Genomic DNA, 23900 nt, shown 5'->3' with positions numbered 1-23900 from the left:
ATGTTAACAATGTCAACAAATGGTGATGTAGCTTTTCATAAGTTTCAGAAGTAACTATCTTACGTTCAAGGGCGTATCTACCATGGGTGCAAGAGGTGCAGCTGCTATAGGGCCCAGAGCTGAAGGGAGCCAATGTTTACCATTTAAGTAATAAGATTTACATACATGTATCATCATCAGTTGCTAAATAGGGGCCCTTACACACTTTTGCTATGGGGCCTACGTCTATCTAGTTATGCCCCTGCTTACGTTGGTGAGTATGTCTAATTTTCCCCCGATTGCAGCTAAGTTCACAAACTGCAGTTGCTGCTATTGCACTTGTCAACATTTACAATCTCAAAATTATGAACATGTAAGGATTTTGCAGAAGTCATGTTAGCTGTCAACATTTTTCAACAATGTTGACATTATAAATTGTGACAGATACTGATATACATCCAGTATATTCCCATACCCGATAGGAACACAAGACAATACATATTGCTATTCATTTAAAATATGATCTGACCATCAACCAGTAAATGTGTCATTAGTTTCTTATACATGACCCAACAATGAAGCTTCACACTTGTACTAATCCACACACATCTGGTCAGAACCATGACATATTATATAGATAGCCCTGGTCTGCCATAAGCTTTAGGGAATACTCAGACAAATAGCGGCCTTCACGTAGGCTGGATGTGACCATGGTCTTTTTATTTCATAATGTATTTACTAATGGGAGTTCTATTGAAGATGGGATGTTGCTATGGGCAGCCAATCAGAATCTACTTTTTATATATGTAGCACATTCTAGAGAAGATAATAGATAGGATCTGATTGGTTGCCCATAGCAGCATCCCATATTCAATAGAACTCCCATCTTATTAAATAAACCCATCAGTATATGTCAAATGCATTCTCCTATGAATGTATGATATAATCTAATACTTTGTCTAGCTGTAAGCATATGTGAGGTATGGTTCTAAAGCTAACTGTGGAAGATGGGGGTCCTTCCTTCGCTGCTCACACAGAAGAAGTGGCTGTAATGAAGCATGGTGGGGGTTGCTCCATGCTCTGACAATAGTGGGGGGAGACAGCAGTGCTGGATGTGACTCTGCATTAATTCACCTCTATTACTGATTGTAGCCTGAGCAATCTATAACAGAATAGCCCAGAATCTCCCTTGCTAACACCTCTGGTAAATGTAACCCAGCAGCAGCCACACCACCCTTTTCTCTCTCTCTCTCTCTCGCCCGTCCTGCCTCCCCCCACCCCCTCTGTCTCCTCCCTCTTGCCTGGATCCCCCTAGAGCTGAGTCAGGCGTTACCAGCATTGCAGTACTCCGCCACCCAGCACCATCTCCACTCCGCATCCTTCAGCACCATGGCCAGCACCGTCTCAGGTAGGACCGGCTCTCCCGCTGCATCCCAGTGATGCTCTCCATGCAGGCACTGTGGGCTGCCAGTGACGACCAAAGCATGCGGGAGCCCTACCAGTCTCACCTGCATCAGATGCAGTCATATAGGGGCTCCGTGGGTGTGGTGGGCACCGGCTGCAGGCTGGCTTTCCTGCGCATTACTCATTTCATTATTTTTTTTGTGTGCCAGAAACGCAATTCATCTACATGCGTCATGCTGATCATGTTGCCATGTTTATAGGAATGCACGCATGTATGGTCTCTGCATGAAGAACACCTACTCCCCTGGCTGCCAGTTTCCATTGTTCATACAGACAGATTTTTCTCCTTTGTTGATAAATCCCTAAGTAACAGCCTCACACAATGCAGCACCACAAACCCCCCTTTCCTGCCATTGATTGGACCCTGCGCCCACGCAGCCACACTGGCTCTGTTCTCCCCCTGCATGGGTGTGATTTCTCACATTTGGTGCCTGGGCTTTCTTCCCTTGCCTAAGACATGGCACTGCAGAAACACATGTTGCTGCCATGTCCCTGGCTATGTGCCACCCTCTGCCACTATCTCTATGACTGGGGAAGGACCATGTGAATGTGAAGGTCGGCCTTGATGCTATTTAGCGATCTTATCAGATGGCATGAGGCTAGGGAGTGGCTGCTGGTCTCAGCACCCTGCTTGGATTTCATGTCTCCTAGCATGTGTATCAGCGGTATGGATGGGAGGTGAATGCATGAGTTGCCCATGAATTGAATGCAAACCCCAACTGCCACTATCCCCATTATTGTCTCCATTCTGAAGTCTGCAATGATTGCTGAGTCCTGCGATTAGGTACCACTGAGAATACAATGGGGAATGGGAGTGGATGGCAATTGCTGAACATCTCTGTATCAGTTCACGTTTAATACCCACCAGTGTTTTATTTCTTCCAATGCCATTGTTGTGCATACGAAAATTGTCATTTCTTTAATAAAGTTCTGGGGTGGGAGTTGCATTTGTGGTTTTTAAGGATGTATAAGAACATTCTACCCCATCTCTTATCTGTCTAGCTATAATAGCTCAGGGATCTTATTATCCTAAAGCATGGCGATGCTGGATGGTTTCAGCAACAGGGAATGGCGCAGCTTGGGAGCGGTACAGCCTATGTTAGTCCTATTGGAGCGCTATAGTCTAATGTTTCATCCAGATAAGAGGAAGGGGATTTTACATTGTAATGTGTTATCATTGTATTACTTATATTGGGTGTACGTGTGGCTGCTTCTCTTAAAAGCAGTAGAGTGTTTGCTCTACGACATTTATCACTAGTTATAGATTGAAATGTGTTAATTTGCTACATGTGATTAGAAATCAAACATCTGATGTTTACATAATAAGAATGATACAATGTGTCGCCCGATAATTGTTACAATATCACGCCTTTGTAAATCTATGCTCTGTGGGTGCGGTTACATCGGCGGAAGCTTACATTACCTTTACTACCGTCACTGCGCTTTGCATACAAAGTCATAATTGGAGTCAGATGTCCCATATAGCGCATTGTGTCTGTGAATTCGCACCGAGATGGAATGAGATCCATTAAAAAAAAAAAAAAAAATCCAGATTGTTCTTATTTCATTGTATACATTATTAGGAAGCCATCATTTGTAGACTCATTCCTAAATATATGATAATATGGATCTAAGAAGCAGTACTACTTCACAACATAGTAATCTTTGTATACTACATTTTTTAAATACTTTTAGAATACAGTATAACACCTACAGTATATTTATAGTACTTGAAGTAGAATGACTCATTTGTATTACTTCTTCTCACCTCTACCCAATCAGAGCAATGCCATTCTGTGGAAATGCTGAAGATGCATATCCATCTACAGCCACCTTTCAAGCAGTTCCTAAGAGCTTTTGGCTTGGACTGCTGGATCTTGTGATTCCCAACAGTTGGAGAGACCCAGGTTGACAATCTCCCACCATAAAATAAATCAATGACCTAAAACTACAATATCATTTGTTGTACACGAAGTATAAGTGAACATCAACATAAATTACCGAAATGTAAAGGTAGGCAGGATTGGTGAGCTAGTGGCAGCACTAGCACCATTGTGTTAAGGGTGCGGCCTAGTCAGGGGCGGATTTAGGAGTGAGTGCGCCCGTAGGCACAATAATAATGGCCCCCCCCCCCCCTGCCTAAGTGTATTATTTGTATTGATTATTTATAAGCCCTCATTTGAGAGAATAGAATAAATAGGACAGATTACAGGGACAGTATCTGCATTCCCTATCCATGTACACTTTATATAAGATGGAATATGGAACAGTACAGTGGATATTGTGCAGTTACTGGTACATTTCAGGCTGACAGCACCAACAGAAGCATCCAAGTGCCGCCCCCAAACATGTGCCGCCCCTAGGCACGTGCCTCATGTGCCTAATGGGAAATTTGGCACTGGGCCTAGTAGTGTCTGGTCACCATCATCTCTGATGTCCATGCCGTTCGTACTTTCTTGTGCATGTGCAGAATAAGTCATTCTTTGATGAGGATCATGCCCTGGTCTTTTGAGAACAGAGAGGGGACCAAGAGGCTACAGTGCCGATTTTCCGATAGCACTCATTTACTAAAGGGAGTGTTTACAAAAGTGGAGATGTTGCCTATAGCAACCAGATTCTACTTATAATTTATCTAGTGTTTTCTAGAAGATAATAGGTAGAATCCGATTGGTTTCTTCAGTAAACATCTCCACTTCAGTAAACTTGCACTTTAGCATAAACCCAGAGGGTGAGATTTAATAGGATGAGAGATTCAGAAAGTGAGAGATTTAGTAAGGAATCTCCAGTTTTTTTAAAGCGGCAATCATTTACACAGCAAAACCAGTGTGATTTTGAAGTGTAAATGATTGCCACTTTAAAAAAACTGGAGATTTCTTACCAAATCTCTCACTTTCTGAATCTCTCATCCTATTAAATCTCACCCCTAGTTTCCAATCCTTATAAAACATCTGCACACTTTTAGTTCCAATGATAACACAATTAGTCATAATTAGTGCAGTTTAATTCACCATAGAATCATGCCAGCAAATACATTTGTGTATTCATAGTCCACATTGTATGTAAAAAAAAAAATGTCCTAATAGAAATCTCTGATATCATCAGTCCATATACGTCATTAGGACATCTCAGGATTCATTTATCAAGGCTATAGGAGACTGGAAAAGTAAATATAGAATGTATATATATATATATATATATATATATATATATATATATATATATATATATATATATATACAGGAGCCCAGGGCCCTACAGTTCTAGGGGCCTTTATGTATAGGCAGGTGGTGGTCACAAAAGTAGATACCACATTCTCTACCTACCTCCCAGCCTGCAGCCAGACAGTAGATGGCTGTTAGCATGCTAATTGGTGGGTGGCAGTAGCTATCCACCAATGAAAGTTCTGACTGCCATTCACTGTCTGGAAACATTTAAAAAAGATGATATGAGACCGCAAGTGGGGCATGGTATGATTTTTTTCATTGGTTTCAGTGAATTGATATATATATATAGGTATGTCTGCGCTCTATATTCGTATTGCCCTTCATAAGCTCTATACAAGTCACAAAGGATAAAATAATAATTAGCTCTGCATCACCATCTTTTGGTCACGAATGGTACTGCAGTAACTATATATTTTAAAATAAATCTCCAAAAATGTGCAGCAGAAACAGACTAACCAGCAAAAAATAAAATAATAATAATAATAATACAGAAACTTTGGGGGTTATTCAAGTTTGTTCGGTCCTGTGTGCATCCGCACGCAGTACCAATGTTGCCCATCTGCGCAGGCAGGTTTCTGTGCATGTGCAGACGTATGTTACGTGCACCCACAGCAAACTTTTGGTTCGCCGGGTGTACGCACCCATGTCGGCATGTGGGGGCGGAGAAGGGCGGGGATAGCCGGGCTGCCTCATTACCATATGAGAACGCCCAGCGTTCATGGGCGTTCCCATGAGAATGCTGGGCGTTCTCATGGTAATGAGGCTGTGACGCAGGAGCGGGGGGCGGGCAGATGATATCACCGGATGTCAACTGGCCACCCATATCCGTGCCAGTGTGCACGCATATGTAAGTGACTTAAAAGTCAATATATGCGTGTACCTTCCACATCTTTCGATGGTCAGTGACCATCGAAAGATGTGGGAGGTCACCCACAGGCATACGAATGGATGTTTATGCTAAACAACCATTCGCAGCCTGTGCGGGTGAACCTGCGAGAGGGGCTGGGGGTGTTCATTCACCGGGCGAGGTTTGGTGGATTTGCAGGGCTGCAAATTCGCAGAATTGCGAATCAACCAGAATAACCCCCATTATATGCAAAGGTACATGAAGAATGAATAAATGTGTTTTATGACTTTCAGCATCTGTTTGTGCCTAATAGTATGTAGAGCACATGGATATGTGTGAGCATATGTGGCAGCAAAGGTTTACATGTTCTGAAGGCAGGAGGTGTAGAGATGAGGCAATCCTCATGCACAGTGTCTCCTGGTTAAGCTGGCCATACACTTATGCGATTTTGGCCAATTTCAGCCAATTCCGACGCATCCGGCTGAGAAATCGGGCAAATCAAATGTGTTTTAGATCCAATGCGCAGTCCCATGTGTATAGAATCGCAGCCCATAGTTCGCAAGGTGCTGCACGTACAATCTGTCGGATCGGACAGTTTCCGGGAGCAAAGATCGGGCGGTGGTTCGACCGCATTTCAATATAAACACATACATTTGCCGCACTGTGTTACAAATGAAGGCCCCGGTTCTGGTTCACTCGCAACAAAGGCTAATTCTCTCTTTAGTAGACAAAACCATGTAATTCAACTGATATCTATATTGCAGTGTAAAAATAAAGCAGCCAGTATTTACCCTGCACAGAAACAAAATAACAAGCAAATCTAACTCTCTCTGCACATGTTACATCTGCCTCACCCGCAGTGCACATGGTTTTGTCCATTAGAGAAGAATTTGCATCTGCGAGTGCACCAGAATAAGGCCAGAATCAGGAGGGGCCGGATCCTGTTCTGCAGGATCCGGTCACACCGCAGGGTGTGACATCACACAGCCTCCTTGCATCGCAGCGGGTCCCATTGAACAGGAACCGCTGCACCGTGATGTGTGACCTCAGCCTTATGCGACTTCTCCCTCCGAAATGTCACATAAGTGTATGGCCAGCTAGGGAATGCTCACAGAGCCCTTTTCTCCTAACATTTTGAAATACATATTTAAAAATGTTATCAATGTTATCAATGTATGTTGCTAGCTGCTTGTCATGTCTGCTGTTTGGTAATTAATGTTGATAGCTGGCGCCAGGCTTTCTCCTCCCTTGAGAAGGAAAGACTGTACACATATCAGCTTATTAGGACTGGGTATTGAGAAGAAAGCTTCTAGTGTCCTTAGTGACATGTCTGAGTTTCAGAGCACCAGATGCCATGTCTGGGGACTCACTGCCGTCTGAGATTTTTTTTTTTTTTTCAAATGTTTTATTGGAGAACTGCACAATAAAAGAATAAAAGGCAGTTATTACATGTCATCATTACAGTAAACATGAAAACTGCAAACAGATTGGAGCCAGAGAGCCGCTCAACCTCAACATACATATAAAACGAAGGGGGTCATTCTGGTTTTCTGCGCATGCACATAATGATTTATGTGCTTGTGCAGGGTCACTGGGCAAATGGTCTCGGGGTCTTGCATAGTCACCGAACCGACTGATGCGGGCCAGGGGCATTGAGCGGCAAGTTGGGTGTCGCCCATGGGAACGGCAAGTGTTTTATGGGCGTTCCTATGGGATTGCGGGCCGGAGGAGGTGTGCCTGAGTGGGCAGCTAACGTCACATGACACCAGACGCCCGCCCTGTTTTCAACCGGAAGCCTGCAAATAAGAGTCAGTCTCCACTGACTTATATTTGCGTGCCCTGGAGAGATCATTTGATGGTCAGTGACCATTGAATGATTAATCCTGCTGCGGGCACATGCGAGGGGATATGTCTTTGTGACAGATCCCCTTGCATGGTTGCGAGAGGATACAGCAGCGTCAGGGGGTAGCGAATTGGTGGGCGGCGGGGCAGGCTCTCTGGGACTTGGTAAGCTGCGAGCTTCGCAGGTTACCAAGTCAACCAGAATCAGGGCCTAATAACACCTCTCTTACTGTAGTTAAAGAAAAAAAAAACATCAACAAACTAGAATGGTGGAGTTCTAAATTGTACCAAGTGGTAAGTGATATGGCTTCACGGAGTATCTTTCACTGAAGGGAATAAGGTCTTTATATAATGGCAGCCATATTGCAAAAAATGTTGCAGCTGGTTTCTCTTTGTTTATAGTCATTTCCAGCCAATCAATGTGAGAAAGAAAGAGTTAGAGTAACAGAGGAAGGGGGTCATTCTGACTGACTCACATTCCTGCGAGTTCGGCCCAATCACGATGTTTGTGGGACTGCGCATGCACACAGTACTTTATGCGCATGTGCAGTTCCCCATTTGTGAATGGCTTCGGTGACTTTTATAGTAACCGAGCCCTTCCCAAACATTGTGATGGGCCAGGGGCAAGTGGGGACAGGGATCATCCATGGGAACGCCCAGCGTTTTATGGGCACCCCATGAAAGTGCTAGGTGTTCCCATGGCTACGCGGGCGGGCCGATGCCTGCTAGAGGCAGGCGGCTGATGTCACAGTACGTCAGTCGCCCACCCTGTCTTAGTCCCGGTGGCTGCAAATAAAAGTAAGTTCCCACTGAATTTTATTTGTGAAGGTAGGAAAAATCATTCCATAGTCGGCAACCATCAACCATCATGATTTCTCCTGCTGCGTAGAGATCCGAGGGGATGTGTTTTTGTTAAAGAGACTCACTGGCGACAGGGGTGGGTGCTCGGACGGACGGCGTCTCTGGTGCTCGGTAAGCTGCATCCCGCGCTGCTTAGCCCACTGTCCCAGTGTCCACCATGGCTTTTCCCTGCAGCTGCAATTTTTGCCAATAAATGCGATGCCCCAGAGCGAAGCCAATAAAGTGCGATGCCCCAGAGGAAGACCAGCTCGTTGAGAGCTCGGTGTACAGTCCACAGTGCCAGGAAATTATGTCTTACCATTTCAGTTGCAAGGTTCCTATTGCATTGAATTGAAGTGAATAAAGTCATCATAATTCTAAGTACTGTAACTCACACATTATGCCAATGACTCAACAGTGTTACTCTCAAAAAGTAATTACAGGCATTGAATTCAATTTCAAAACATTGTTGCCTAAAGTCACCCAAACCAATTTCATACAACTTAATCCAGCAACACCTTTGAAAAACACAAAATAATCAGTGTGCAGAAAACCCGAAATTGTTTCAATAACATTAAAGTAATGAGAGAGAAATGCCGTCCCCCGGCAATTTTTGGGGTGTGTGGCCTAACTGTGGGAGGCGTGGCCACCTCCTGCATTTAGGCCACGCCCCCAAAGTGTTTCAGGGGGTAATAAAATACTATAAAGTGGAGGGGGAGTGTTATTGCCCCCCCCCCCATCCCCACAACAGCACACACCTACAGCACAGCAAGGCTCAGCATGAGCTCTCACTCTGTCAGTGAGTCGCATATGCTGAGCCTGCTGTCAGCACAGCACATGCTGTAGGTGTGCTGTTGCTGCTTCCCAGGAGGGACAGAGGGGAGAAGGGGGGGTCAGACCAGGGCCCCCGCCGGGCCCCTCCAGCAAGCCTGGGCCCGGGAAATTAGTACCCGCTCCCTCCCCCCTTCTCGGTGGCCCTGTATACATACACTTATCACAGACTTGTACTGAGCATCACCATCTTGTGTGTAATATGTAACAAGTCTTTCAGGCTTATTTCTCAAAAGTAATACTTTTTCTCTTGCAGCCTACAAAGAGAAGATGAAGGAGCTCTCTATGTTGTCCCTGATCTGCTCTTGCTTTTACTCTCAGCCTCATCCCAACACAATCTATGAGTATGAAGGTCAGACATTGTCTCATTTCTTTCAAGTACCATATTTTGTAAATAAAACTGTAAATATTGTTTTAATAAACCTTCTCTGACTTGCGTCTGTAGGTATATCTTATGCTGCCCATACACTAGGGCGATAGTGCATACAATCCTTTGACTTTGACCGTATCTATGTGTGATAAATCGAAGGATTAAGATAACATAACATAGATGAATTCCAGGGTGGTGGCTATAAAGAGCCAATTGGAGCCAGTAAACTTTATGTGGGTGCAAAATTAAATTAATTAAATAACTTCAATCATATTTCATATTTCTCTGACAAAGAGAGGTATAATTATACAATCCAGTGTGAGAGTGATGAATCTGCCTGTCCGTTCACAGACATGGAGGTTAAGCAGCTGAATAAGAGGGCATCAGGGCAGAGCTTTGAAGTGATCCTGAAGTCTCCTTCAGACCTGTCCCCGGACAGTCCTCCTCTCGCCATTTCTCCCAGGAAGAGGGACATTTCTCTGGAAGAACTGCAGAAGCGGCTGGAGGCTGCTGAGGAGAGGAGGAAGGTAACTTTTGGGGGTTTGCCTATTTCATTTGACTAATAACCACATCCAGCGTAGTGTCATGGTTGGCTTACCGGCTGCATGAAAAGGGATGATTTGCCAATGGGCAAATAAAAAGACGTAACAATCGCTTTCCATGGCACACTTAAAACTATAATATGAATGTTAGTATGTTTTAAAATATAACTTTTATTGTATGATACCTCAAAAATCAACTCTGGAGTTACAAGATGAGGTACATAAAGGGTAATTAGAGTAAAAGAGTAAAGAAATACATGGTATGTCAAAAAAGTTTGATTACTCGACTAATTGTTCAAATAATTTGTAAAGTATTATATAGACGAAAATATGTTCAACATTTTTCACTACTCTGGGTGCATCACTATGGGGGTTATTCTAGTCCATTCTTTCTGACAAAATCCTTCTTAGATGGACAAAACCATGTGCACTGCGGGTGGGGCAGATGTAACTTGTGCAGAGAGAATTAGATTTGGGTGGGGTTTTTCTTCAAAGTGAGATCTATATTGAAGTGTAAAATCATGCAGTCAGTATTTTCCCTGCACAGAAACAAAATAACTCACCCAAATCTAATTCTCTCTGCACATGTTACATCTGCCCCCCTGCAGTGCACATGGTTTTGTCCATCTAAGAAGGATTTTGTCAGAAAGAATGAACTAGAATAAACCCCTATATCTTACACCATCCAATATTTGTCAATAGGTTTTTATTAAATCTTTCAAGGGTACAAAATACAGAAAAGTAATAGTCATCCAACAAAATTGCAAATAGTGAAGTAAGATAACAAACATACAAGATATATCCAGGCCGAATACAATTTGCAGTATCCTACTAAACCGTAACCCTTTGAGCAAGACTTACTTTAATCCAATATTGTTAGGCGCCGTGGGAGCGCTTCTGGAAGGACAGAGCGGCATGTACGCTTAGCCGCCTGTCCTTCCGGCTCTGACGTCCGGTTGCCTAGCAACCAGGGACGCCGGAGGACGCAGCGTCGGAGCGTGACGCCCGTCCTCCCTCCTCACGTCTCTCAGCGCCTGAGACGCGGCAGCGCCGTTGCTTAGCAACGGCAGACGCTGCTAGGCAGAGAGGAAAAGCCGCGAAATTCAACAGGCCGCAGGTGTCGGAAAGGACTCGTTATGACAGGCGGGACTCAGGCCTCCATTCTCATTGGCTCCTAGCCTTCTTATCTAGGAAGCCAGCCCTGCAGTCCTCGCCGGTGATAGCTCCTGTTTGGACCTATCTGTCTGCTGCTCTCCGGTCCGTTTCCCTGCTGTTCCCAGCGGCTCCTTCGTGGTCTCCTCTTCCATTGGTTCCTCCTGTGTCGTGAGTTGCCCCTTTGGGGTAGTTTCATTCACACCTTCTTTATTGCCATTACCTTACTCATTACCTGTGTTCTCTGTCTGCCGCATTGGCAGGTCATTTATGTTGGGAAGGTCCATTGCTTCCCACTCATTCTCTCCCCTTGTCTCCCAGTTTTTCTGGGGTTTTCCAGTCCCTCCTGCTCTTTGTATACTTTGGTATTGTGTCTTATATTTTGTATGGTTCCCTGGGCGATGGTTGTCGCGGGTTGTGGCGACCAGGTCGCGGGCGCTTAGTTGCGTTAGCCAGGGTCCGGCAAGTCGCCGTTTGTTAATTTCAGTTAGGCCCCTCAGTCAGCTTTCCTCTTGACGGTACCCTAGGGAGGTCCCCGGCTCCTTGTCCTCTCATAACACCTGGCTGCACCGGAGCTTGGGTGGGCTTAACCTACCCATTCAAACGTGGCGGCTACAGGCGAAGCCTAGTAACACCTGCAGGAGTCGGTCACCCAGCCTGGGGGGTACAACAGAGGTAGTATAGGGTTTGGCCGTGGCTGTCCTAAACAGCAGTCCCGGCGGTGGGGTCACACCAGAAACCTAACAAATATAAAGTGGGGAAAGAAACAGAAAAGGGGAAGAAAGTAGGGGTCATATGAGGGGGAGGAAAAGGAAGGGAACATATAAGGAGCGCCTCAATACTGCGTATATTGTAGTTGAGAAAGGATAAAAAGAAATCTATTCACTTTGAAAGATCACTCATCAGCGGAGCGTGGAGGGGAGGGCTGCCAGATCTATAGCATCCCTACTGAGTACCCACCATCCAATATTTGAATACAAAAATAATTATAGTAAAGGAATACGGGATCTTCTTCTGGTCCGTTCGTTGTCTGCAATATCTGCGCATGTGCATGCGCTGAGCGTGTGCACCCACGTCGAACTTATCCTTGCGGACTGGGAGGGGGGGGTTGTTTCATTGTTCCCATGAGAACATGTGAAGGACATGTGGGGGGCAGGCAAAATAAATCAACTGATGTCAGCTACCTGCCCACTTCCCAAAGTGTACACGCATACTCACTTCCCCCCCGAGAGTACACGCATACTCACTCCCCCCCCCCCCCGAGAGTACACGCATACTGTATGTAAGGTTGCTCAGAGCAACCTTACATATGCATGCACCTTCCACATCTTTCGATGGTTGGCGACCATCGAAAGATGTGGGAGGGTCCCGGTGCCAAGAACCAAGAAGGTGGGATCCGGTTAACTCGCAAGGATGCGAATCTGCATCCGAGCGAATGAACCAGAATACCCCCACTGTGTTAGCACTCCTATAAGTTCTCCAGAATTTTCCAGAATTGTTACACAATTCCTGAATGACAGGTGGCTGCTGCTTTTCTCCAGTAAAACGTTGTTGTGTCCTCACAGGGTGTATTTATCTAAAAAGAGTGAGAAACAGCACTCTACGCATAGTAAATTATTATCCCAATTTTTTGGGTGCTGTTAATGTGCGTATCGTATAAATTAAAACTAAGTGCTCATCAAATCATCTTGTGCTCAAATAACCAGGGGACCTTCATGTGTTGTGAGGCATAATCCTGGTAGGTGATGCCCTGTAATTTCTATGAAGAGGAAAGATAAACTACAATGAAAGTTTTTAGGAGTTTATTAAATAATAACATAATAGAATAGGTAATAAAAAGTGTAGCTTACATAAATTAATACAAAGTGCTGGAGCCAGGATTTGAGGCCTCTTTATATGTTTCGTCACTCATGCCTTACAGAATTGGCTGGACTTCAATAGGAGCCAGAGGGCTGAGCACCTTTCACCGGCAATAAGAGTATTGCTATATTACAATTAAGTCTCACAACCAGTTACTGATATTTCCTGTATATAACTCTGGAATTTACGCTATTAATAAGCTGATCCTGTAATACAAATGGCACATTGGGCCTTATTCTGATCGGTGCGGCCGGATCCGAATATGTGGCCAGGACCGTGTGTGCGAAACCCCGCCTTCCATACGGATCGCCAACTCCGTCCGACCGCGGTAAGAAGCTGGCCGAACGGACCGCACGTGTATTTTTCATGGAATACGCCTCCTCCATCTCAGGGAACCTCCCCCCATCATTCGATGGTCGCAGACCATCGAATGCAGGACCGAGTGGTCCACCAGCTCCCGCAACCTCAGACCACACGGACATTTTTCCGTGCAAAAGCAGGGATCTGGGCGGGCAGCTGATATCTGGCAATGTCATATGTCCGCCCCCTACACGTGCGTCACGGCCGCATTACCATACGTACGCACAGCGTTTTCATGGGAACGCCCATTAAACGCGGGGCGTATGCATATGGTAATGTGCCCAAACAGCCCTTCACACCCCTCTCCACCCCCTGTTCGTAGTGTACACATTTCATGCGGAATGTTGCCGTGCGTCCGCCTCACACATGCGCAGAGACGCCTCTGCACATGCGCAGACACAAAACATCGGCGGCACGAACGCACGCGGATATTACCGCACCAACCAGAATAAGGGCCATTGATCTGACTGAATATTGTGCAAATTAACGGTAATTTTACTAATTATCACGAACTGAACATCACTGTTAGCTGTGTATAAATCACCAAGAAAAAATGAAATCATTAGGTAGTTTATTTGATGTATAAAGGTATTGATCTGTAGGATCAATTTCTATGCGTCTTGTGATTATAAGTGGTAGAGTGCTTTGACTGGGTAACCCCTGTATTGCTGATTATGCCCCACTGTGCGCAGTGGTGACGCATGCATAATTATATTTAAACATCATTGTATGTACTGTGGATAATCACACAGCAAATGCAAATAAAATAGAAATAGAGGAAGTTCATCAGAAGCGCCTTGTCAGAACCTGGGATATACAGTGTTTTGACATGAATTATAAAGTACAGATAGTATTGAATGTCTCCCACAAGAACAATACAATACAACTACAATTATACCACTTTTACACCAAAATCCTGGATCCAACCTGGTATTTGGAACATGGTTCCAATCCAGCCCGGACCCGGGATTTGCCCCGTTTACACTGCGGTGCTAACACAGACTATTCCCGGCCCAGCACCATTTACATTGCACACCGGTACAGGGGGTGACACCGCCAATTGCTGCGCCTGGACTGCCGTTCACCCCCATACACGAGGTGAATGGATGCGGCACACAGGCATCCATTCACCTCCTCCCTGGCTCCGCTGCTGTCTGCACAGTACAGCAGTCAGCAGCAGAGGCTGTGTGCGCCCTGGCCCAACCTCCATACTGACCACAGGACGCTGCGGTCGGGAGGTTGGGCTCCCCCACTGGTGTAAATGGGAGCCGGGTTGGATGAACTGGCATACCCGTTTACACTGCTCACCACCCAGGTCCTCCCTGTGCTCCACCCTGGTCAGGACCTATGTAGGATTCGCAGGGAAATGGTCCCAGGTTTTTTTTCACACCTCTTTTACACCGACGCTGACCCGGGTCCCCAAGGCAAAAACCCGGCTTTTTGCATTGATGTAAAAGGGGTATTAGAGATCACCACCCTCCAAGTGACTCATATCTATAATTCCTAAAGGTGCATACACACTGTACAATTATTTTGACCAATTTCATTGAAAGACATTTCCCTTGAACCCAGTGTCCCGGACGAAAGATGTTAACGAAAGATATTGACGACAGACAAAAGACGAAAGATCTAGCTACAGTTTATAGGCTCTTTTTGAAAGATATCCAAATTGAGCTGCATGCACAGTTGACGAACAACCTTGATGAACAACTGGTGGGTATGTGCATCATCATTCGTCACAAACGCACTGAAAGATATTTTGTCCAATTTCGTTCAGAATGGCCAAGATGAACGAATTTGGTCAAAAAAAGTTGGTCAAAAAAATTGTAAAGTGTGTATGCACCTCAACTAAGATAATGGAGGTCTCACACAACTTTCTCCTACTCTTATCACACTCCAATATTATAGCAGGATATAGTGATGCACCCAGAGTAGTGAAAAATGTTGAACATATTTTTGCCTATATAATAATTTAATACTTATTTTAACAATTAGTAAGGTAATCAAACTTTTGGTACTTGTGAGTTATCCGGGCTGCCGATTTTGTCCTTAAGTTTAGTTAACTTAAGGACACCCGACCGACGCGATGCCCGCGATTTAGCCCCAAATCGGGGGCATCGCGTCGGTCGTGGCCGTTATAAGGGACCGCGACGCGATGCCCGCGATTTCCCATAGACAGTAATGTTAAAAGACGCGATGGACCCGATTTCCCATAGACAGCAATGTTAAAATAAAATGACAATGTGAAATTGGCCAATATGGCCATTTCACATTGGATATGTTTTAAAAAAAAAGGTTTCATGGCCCCCCAGCACCGTTAACGCCACCCCGCTATTGAGACCAACCCGAAGCGTGGCGAGCGCAGCGAGCCCGCGTCCTCCGACCTTTTCATATCCCTACTATCCACTAGGGCGTGGAGTGAGAATAGAATAGTGTGGCGAGCGCAGCGAGCCACCGAGGCCCGAAGCGTGGCGAGCGCAGCGAGCCCCGCAAGGGGACGCGGATACCTTCACAGGTATCCGCATCCCCTTGCGGGCTTCACAGGTGTCCGCGTCCCCTCGCGGGGCTCGCTGCGCTCGCCACGCTTCGGGCTCGGTGGCTCGCTGCGCTCGCCACACTATTCTATTCTCACTCCACGCCCTAGTGGATAGTAGGGGTATGAAAAGGTCGGAGGACGCGTACCGCCGCCCCTCGCGGGCTCGCTGCGCTCGCCACGCTTCGGGTTGGTCTCAATAGCGGGGTGGCGTTAACGGTGGTGGGGGGCCATGAAACCTTTTTTTTTAAAACATATCCAATGTGAAATGGCCATATTGGCCAATTTCACATTGTCATTTTATTTTAACATTGCTGTCTATGGGAAATCGGGTCCATCGCGTCTTTTAACATTACTGTCTATGGGAAATCGCGGGCATCGCGTCGCGGCCCCTTATAACGGCCACGACCGACGCGATGCCCACGATTTCGGGCGCGATGAAAAAATCGGCAGCCCGGATAACTCACAAGTACCAAACTTTTTTGACATAGCATATCTCTCCACATGCTTCTATAGCGTAAATAACTGTCACTCTGATTGGTGAATAGCTCCAGCCATCCATCAATCAGCATGCTGACAGCTAATCACTGTCTGGCTGCTGGCTGGAAGGCAAATAGAGAATTCTGCCTCTCCACTCTGTCTGACCACCCCCCCCCCCCCCCCCCCCTCTTGGATGCCCCTAGAATTGTGGGGTCCTGTGTGGGTATCCAGTGTGCCTATATAATGAGCTGGCCCAGCTTTAACCCTGTTATATATATATATATATACGTCACGTGATATGCCGGCACTCCACTGAAAACAGCAGCTTGGTCAGGTGCACTCCAAGTCACTTGAATACAAATTCCAATAGAAGGCACTCCACAAACATTTTTCAAATAGGCATACTTGTATTGAAGAACCGAGTATTTTGGGGGATAAACCCTGTCCTCAGGGTACAAATAAATCACAAATACAGCACTCAGGTTGGCTCACAGTGCTGTATTTGTGATTGATTTGTACCCATTGATTTGATATAAGGAAAACTTTTTTTAGTAAAATATGTGGCAAATTACATAGCAACGTTTCGACACAAGCCTGATGACGACACGCTTGTGTCGAAACGTTGCTATGTAATTTGCCACAAATTTTACTAAAAAGAAGTTTTCCTTATATCAAATGGCTGGAGTGCTGCTTTCTTGGAGGATTGTATAACACTTATTGTGTATTGCGGGCACCCGCCTCTGGAATATATATGATGGTAAGACTTCTGCACCTCCAGTGTTGACAAACAAAAACAATACTTTATATACAGTATGCATACCAATAATGTTGTGAAAACTCTCAAGTAGAAATATCTTTCACTCAAATATTCTCCTTCCTTCTCCTACGTTTACCCTCAACTGGATTCGTAGAAACATTCGAACATGGGGAAAGTTTTCAGGAGTATATTATTTCAAGGCCGTAACTAGGGGAGGGCTGGGGGGTCACGCGCTCCGGGCGCTGGAGGGGGGCGCTGTCAGGTCCGGGGACAGCCAGCGGAGGTCCGGTGACAGGCAGCGGGGTTCCGGGGACTGGTGTAGCCTCTGTAGTGGCAGCTTACTTTGACTCCTTCTGTCTCCTACTAGCGAGGCGGTGGGAAGCGCTGATGACTTTTAAAAGACTTGCCAGACACTGATTGGCTGAATTCCGCCAATCAGAATCCGGCAAGTCTTTTCAAAGTCATCAGCGCTTCCCGCCGCCGTGCTAGTAGGAGATGGATGGAGTCAAGCTGCCGCTACAGCGGCTACACCAGTCCCTGGAACCCCGTTGCCTGTCACCGGACCTCCGCTGGCTGCACACAGGTATGTATATTGTCAGCGGGGAGGGGGGGGTCCTCCGGCGCCAGGGGCAAGGCGGTCATTTGGTGTCCCCCCCCCCCCCCCCCCCGGGTCAGGGGCCTGCCAAATGACTGCCTTGCCCCAGGCGCCGGAAGCCCTAGTTTCGGCCCTGATTATTATGAGTTCTTTCTGAACTCATAATAATATACTCCGCCTGAAAACTTTCCCCCCACTCAGATGCTGCCCATCTGCTCCCATCTCTTTGATACAATGTGTGATTGACTCTCAGTGTTTTTTTATGTTTGGCACTGAACATGTCACAGTCAGTATAAACTTGTACAGTAAGACGACATTAGGATGTTTTTATATGAGTCTGCCATTTTTCCATATTTATCTACCTATGTAAGAGTGAAGAGTTGAAATAGCAGAAAACAAAGTATGTATACATTTTTTTGTAAATTAATTTCTGAAGAATTATTGGAGTATAGTATAGGCAATATTTTTATTATTATTTGATGATTAATCCCAGTCTGTCTTTTTTTTCTGACAGTCCCAGGAAGCCCAAGTGCTGAAGCAGCTTGCTGAGAAGCGGGAACATGAGAGGGATGTACTGCACAGAGCGATAGAAGATAATAACAACTTTAGCCGAATGGCTGAGGAAAAACTCAATTACAAAATGGAACTGAGCAAGGAGATCCGCGATGCCCACATGGCTGCTCTCAGGGAGCGTCTCCGTGAAAAGGTACCAGTCTCTGTTGGCAACAGCATAAAAGCAGTTAGTGAGCAAAGTGAGGTAACAGGCTGCAATAATACCAGATGCGAGGGTGGTTTAATTAAATGGCAGATTTGTACATAAGAATGGGAGAAGGAATCGGGTTCTAAAAATATGTGCAACTTACTCCTAATCTATACTGTTATACTCAGTACTATTTTTCTGGAAATATAGGTTCAGGAACTCCAGGTCTGGGGGTGGATCAATTAAATAAAAAAAAAACCCATCTATAATAGAGAGAGGGAGGGAGAGATAGATGTATATATTGCATTTAGAAACAAAGGCACTCAAAGGTGACTTTAAAATAAAACTTATCTTATGAAAAGTACATTTTCATTTCCTGTTGATGTCATATTTAATAAGAGGTTCAGGAACTGAGTTCCTGCTGGCTCCTGCTGAAAAATAGCACTGGTTATACTGCTACATGATTGAGCTTCCACCAACACACATTGATAAATTGATATCTCATATCTGATACATGTCAGAAAGGTGCCCATGGCAGGTCTTAAAGAAGACTTGTTAATTACACACAGGTCCTTATTCTGGTTCACTTGCAAATGCAAATTCCTTAAATGGACAAAACCATGTGCACTGCGGGGGGGGGGGGCAGATGTAACTTGTGCAGAGAGAATTAGATTTGGGTGGGGTTTTGCTACAAAGTGAGATCTATATTGCTGTGTAAAAATAAAGCAGCCAGTATTTACCCTGCACAGAAACAAAACAAATACCCCAAATCTAATTATCTCTGCACATGTTACATCTGCCCCCCCCTGCAGGGCACATGGTTTTGTCCATTTAAAAAGGAATTTGCCTTTGTGGGTGAACCAGTATAAGGGCCACAGTGCAATTAGCCAACTTATAGTCATGAAAATGCAATACCTTTTTTTCCCTTTAAACATTCATTTTTTTTAAAAAGAGAGAAAAGGCATAATGAAAAAAGGGAGAAAGGTCATACAGGATGGGGACCTTAGTTGTAAACACCGGCCAATTAGACCACTTCATTAAAGGTGAGGAGACAGAAGAGCAATAGGGACAATGCAAAGTTCTGATGGCATGCTTTAGCTTTAATGAGGTCCATTGGGGGCGGCATAGATGGTTTCCAGGACTGAGCTATGGAAGCCTTAGAGGCAAAACATGGGTGATAAAATATCTATGATGAGTAGGAATACAGTCTGGGAAAATATTTAGTGCCATCTGTCACACCATAGGCAGATTTAGGAGTATGGCCGCCCCTAGGCACAACATTCAAATAATATAATTTTTCGTCTTTGTGCCCCCCCCCCTCATAGAACAGAATGTGCCTCTTTATAGAACTAAATAGAATATTATGTGCCTCCCCTTCCTTATATTATAATGTACCTCCCTCTCCTTTATTGGGAATAGGGTATTTGCAAAATGTATGCACTGCAGTTAGAACGGCCATATAAGGATTTAGTGCACCGCTATAGTGACATGAAAGCCTTCAGTAACAAATACAGCAGTTTATGGCCAGAGTTCACCCTGCAGCTCTGGATTCCCCTCCCTTCTCTATCCCCATGATCAGATCCCTGGCACCCACTGCCTTTAAGCCGTGCTGTATGCCCTGCTTATGCCACGCATGTCTGCTTTCTCGCTCCAGTACTCCCTGTACCACCTGAAGCTCCGGTGGTCCAATCTGACCCCATGCAGGATGTCACCCTCTGACCGATGGGGATCTTCTCTCCATTGCTGGCAGATGGACCTTACCATTGCCCGGCTCTAAAGGGCAAGAGCTTCACCAGCCTAGATCCCTTGCATTGACCCATTCCAGCTACGCTTTTCCCTGTATCATGCAGGGAAGGAAGCAGCGGTGCCACTTCGAGCACGTGTCGCCCCTAGGCATGTGCCTAGTGGGAAATCGGCAATGACACAAACACACACACACACATACAGACACACACACACACACACGTTTCTCAAATATAGATAAGCTGCACAATGACACTGTCAAAAGACAGATTCCCCCAGTGTGCATAATCAACAAAATAAATGCTGTCTTAGGGCTTGGCCATGACCATGACATGTTGTTCATTTTATACTCCTTTGTGGCAGTTTGGTACTAAATAAAATTGCCACTACATATGGGGCACATGACTGCGCCTCTTTGGAAGGTCCAGGCCCCCATGCAGACCTATGATACTTGAGTCACAAACACTTGTCCCGTATTCGATTTAGCAATTGTTGATATGGACTGAAAGTAGATACAGTGGAATGGTGACAGCATTGGACAAACCATGTGGTTATTATTTTATCATTCCCCATACAGAGCCAAATATGCCAGAGTTAAAGAGATGGCTAAACTCATGTATGTTCACCTTTGCATTAAAGTCAACATAACTTTTCATTGGTGTCTATTACTAATTTCTATAGCTTAGGGTAGGTGCATTCAATATCCAATAAATTGTAACCCATCTATAGATTTGGATTCAGTAAGATTACACACATAATTCATGAATAACTAATGCAGCATGGTTTTTATTTTATTTTTTTATTAGTCCATAATTTGCATTTTGATAAACACTGATTCATCAATGGGTAGACAGGGCCCTGCTTATGAAAGCTTACAGTTTAAAATGTAATTTTATCCTTGAACAATAAATATGTGGATATGAATGTCCTTTGCACAGAATGAGGGTGTTCCCATAGTCTACCCCTTAGTTATATGGGAAAATATCTTCTTATCAATAGACTCTGGGCCAGATTCTCTAAGCTTCAAAAGTGATAAAATAGAGAGTGATAAACAGCCAGCCAATCAGCTCCTACCTGCCATGTCACAGACTGTGTTTGAAAAATCTCAGGCATGAGCTGATTGGCTGGTTGTTTATCACTCTCCATTTTATCACTTTTGAATCTTAGAGAATCTGGCCCTCTATGAGGTAAATTTACTAACATGGGAGTTCTATTGAAGATGGAATGTTTCCCATAGAAACTACTTCTTATATATTTAGCACCTTCTTGAAGATAATAGATATAATAGATATATTTTGATTAGTTGATATAGGCAATATCCCATCTTCAATATACCTCCCCTATTTGTATGTTTTGGTGTATAGTCTTTGGGTTTCTATCCTTTCAATGATGTTAAAGTGACAACTGCATCGGAAATTTAGTTCTGGAAAGAGTTCATTAAGTGATGCAGTGGCGTAACTATAATTTAAGCACCCCCCCGTCGATAAAAAAGCAGCTCCCCCCTGGCAGCCCATGCCACCCCCCCCCCCCCCATATCCCCCACAGATTTACCTGTATTCGCTGTGGTGGTCCCGGCTCCCCTCCTGGCTTCATTCTGATGCTATGAAAAACGGACCATCACAAAATGTCCGCCCCCGTACAGCAGATAGTTTCAGAGAACAGTCTGCTATATCGGGGCGGACATTTTATGATGGTCTGTCTCCATAGCATCAAAATGAAGCCAGGAGGGGAGCCGGGACCACTGCAGCGAATACAGGTAAAGCTGCGGGGGATAGGGGGGGGGCATTACAATAGCCCCGCATCCCCTCGGCGCCCGTGGGGGCTGCGGGGCTATTGTTACGCCACTGAAGTGATGATAGAATACATCGTTCTAAGAACATGAAGTCTACAGGAGACCCCAATGGCCCAGAGACACTCTCTTCTTTGTAATGAGATAGACCTTCTTTATATACTGTCCACTCTGCCATGGGTTTCAGGTGAGTATATATGTGTATTCTGTAATAACTTATTGAGCTCCAACCTAAAGTCAGTTTTTTCCCCATGAATGGTGAAGACAGCTTCTGTCATGTTATAGTGATGTTGAACACCCATTGTGTCCTTCCAGGAGCTGCATGCAGCAGAGGTTCGCAGGAACAAGGAGCAGCGAGAAGAAATGTCCGGTTAGAAGCCGCTGCTGTAACCTTCCATGCCAACTCCCGAAATACAGCAAATGAAACTATTTTACGTACTTGTCATCCTTCACATTATCTCACCACCCCTGTCTATCTCCCATGCCCCCCTTATCTGTCACCTTTATGACCCAGCCATCCTGGAGTAATGAAATCCATAAGATTATACCATATGGATCGCACGTCTGCAGATTCTTCCAGAGAAGTATGCCCCTCGCATATTTTATTTTTAAACCATATAAATTACAATGGTTCGACCACTTGGAGTCCATTTACTGTGGTATGCGTACATTTTGTTGCACTTAGGTGTTTATGATGTTGGGGAGCAGAGCTAGACCTTTATAGTCCTGGATCACCAATCTACTCATGGTGGCTGAGGGCCATCACATTTTATTCAGAAATATCAGAGGAAATGCAAACCCCCTTCTTTAATGGACAAAACCATGTGCACTGAACATGGGGCAGATGTAACATGTGCAGAGAGAGTTAGATTTAGGAGAGTTATTTTGTTTCTGTGCAGGGTAAATACTGGCTGCTTTATTTTGACACTGCAATATAGATATCAGTTTGAAGTACAAAACCCCACCCAAATCTAACTCTCTCTGCACATGTTACATCTGCCCCACCTGCAGTGCAGCATGTCTTTTTTTGTCCATTAGAGAGTTTGCTTTTGCAAGTGAACTAGAATCAGGCCCATTGAGCACTGCGGTTCATAAGATCTTACAGGTTTAGGGCCAAATACAGACTTAGACATAAATTGGGGGTATATTTATAAAAAAAAAGCATGCATAGGGAATACCTGTGTATTCGCCCGTATGCATGGATATATGCATCTTGCAATGTGAAGGTATCTGCATGTGTGGCATATGCATTTCATATACTAGTCATTATTATTATTAATAACATATATTGCTACTGACGTTTAATAGATGCCAAAGAGGCATATTTTCAGTTCTAGCATATTTTCAGTTATCAGTTATAGCCAGGTCTGTGTACACTAGGTAGGGATGTACATTCAGTTCTCCACAATCCCCTTAGGATCCAGCATGTGCTATATTTAGGCTCTTATTAGTAATAACCATAGTATTTTTTGCGGTTAGGTACCTAAATTAATGGTTTCCCCAACTCAATCAGGAAACCACCGCACCTGCCATTCCCAGAAGCCATGAATTAAAAAAATTGCAAAGTTCAATTATATTTTATACATAAATAGTACTTCTTATACACCCGGCTTTGCCATGTGAAAGGGGTATAAAATAGTATGGTGGTGATACTTTTGATTTAACAAAGTGTCCCTGGAAATAATTGTGGGGTCATCTATTTCTAGCCAATGTAGTTGCTTACTGACTAGAAATAGAGAACCTTGGGCGAAATGTAATAGGGTGCGTTTTTTTAGACTAAAAAAAAATCGCACCAAATCGCACCTTTAAAAATCGCGTTTTTTGCCGCGAATTCGCATATGTAATGAGATGCGAATTAGCGGCAAAAAATGCGATTTGCCGCGATTTGCCGCGATTTGCCGCGATTTTTAGTCATGAAAATGTGCGCATTTTCAGTCATGAAAATGTGCGCATTTTCATAAATGCGATTTTGTGCTAAAAAAAAAAAGTAAA

The 23900-nt window shown here is 44.6% G+C and overlaps 1 protein-coding gene across 1 annotated transcript; it reads left to right on the top strand.

Annotated features, from left to right (window-relative positions):
- Positions 1–1165: 1165 nt before the first annotated feature.
- STMN3 (stathmin 3) lies at positions 1166–22558 on the top strand. The gene is made up of 5 exons (XM_083146676.1): positions 1166–1387; positions 9284–9379; positions 9749–9924; positions 18191–18382; positions 22224–22558. Exons 1-5 carry the CDS (start codon positions 1369–1371, stop codon positions 22281–22283), a joined length of 543 nt encoding a protein of 180 aa, XP_083002802.1. The 5' UTR covers positions 1166–1368; the 3' UTR covers positions 22284–22558.
- Positions 22559–23900: the final 1342 nt, after the last annotated feature.

This window comes from Crinia signifera, chromosome 6, assembly GCF_055691185.1.
Source record: "Crinia signifera chromosome 6, ASM5569118v1, whole genome shotgun sequence".
Classification (NCBI taxonomy): Eukaryota; Metazoa; Chordata; class Amphibia; order Anura; family Myobatrachidae; genus Crinia; species Crinia signifera.
The sequence above is the reverse complement of the archived record's forward strand: the minus strand, read 5'-3'. Positions and strand labels throughout refer to the sequence as shown.

What these genes read in the sequence shown, in the direction of transcription:
- STMN3 (XM_083146676.1), top strand. An exon ending in CACAATCTATGAGTATGAAG is followed by an intron (nt 9,380 to 9,748) that starts GTCAGACATTGT and finishes GTCCGTTCACAG; the next exon opens with ACATGGAGGTTAAGCAGCTG. An exon ending in CTGCTGAGGAGAGGAGGAAG is followed by an intron (nt 9,925 to 18,190) that starts GTAACTTTTGGG and finishes TTTTTCTGACAG; the next exon opens with TCCCAGGAAGCCCAAGTGCT.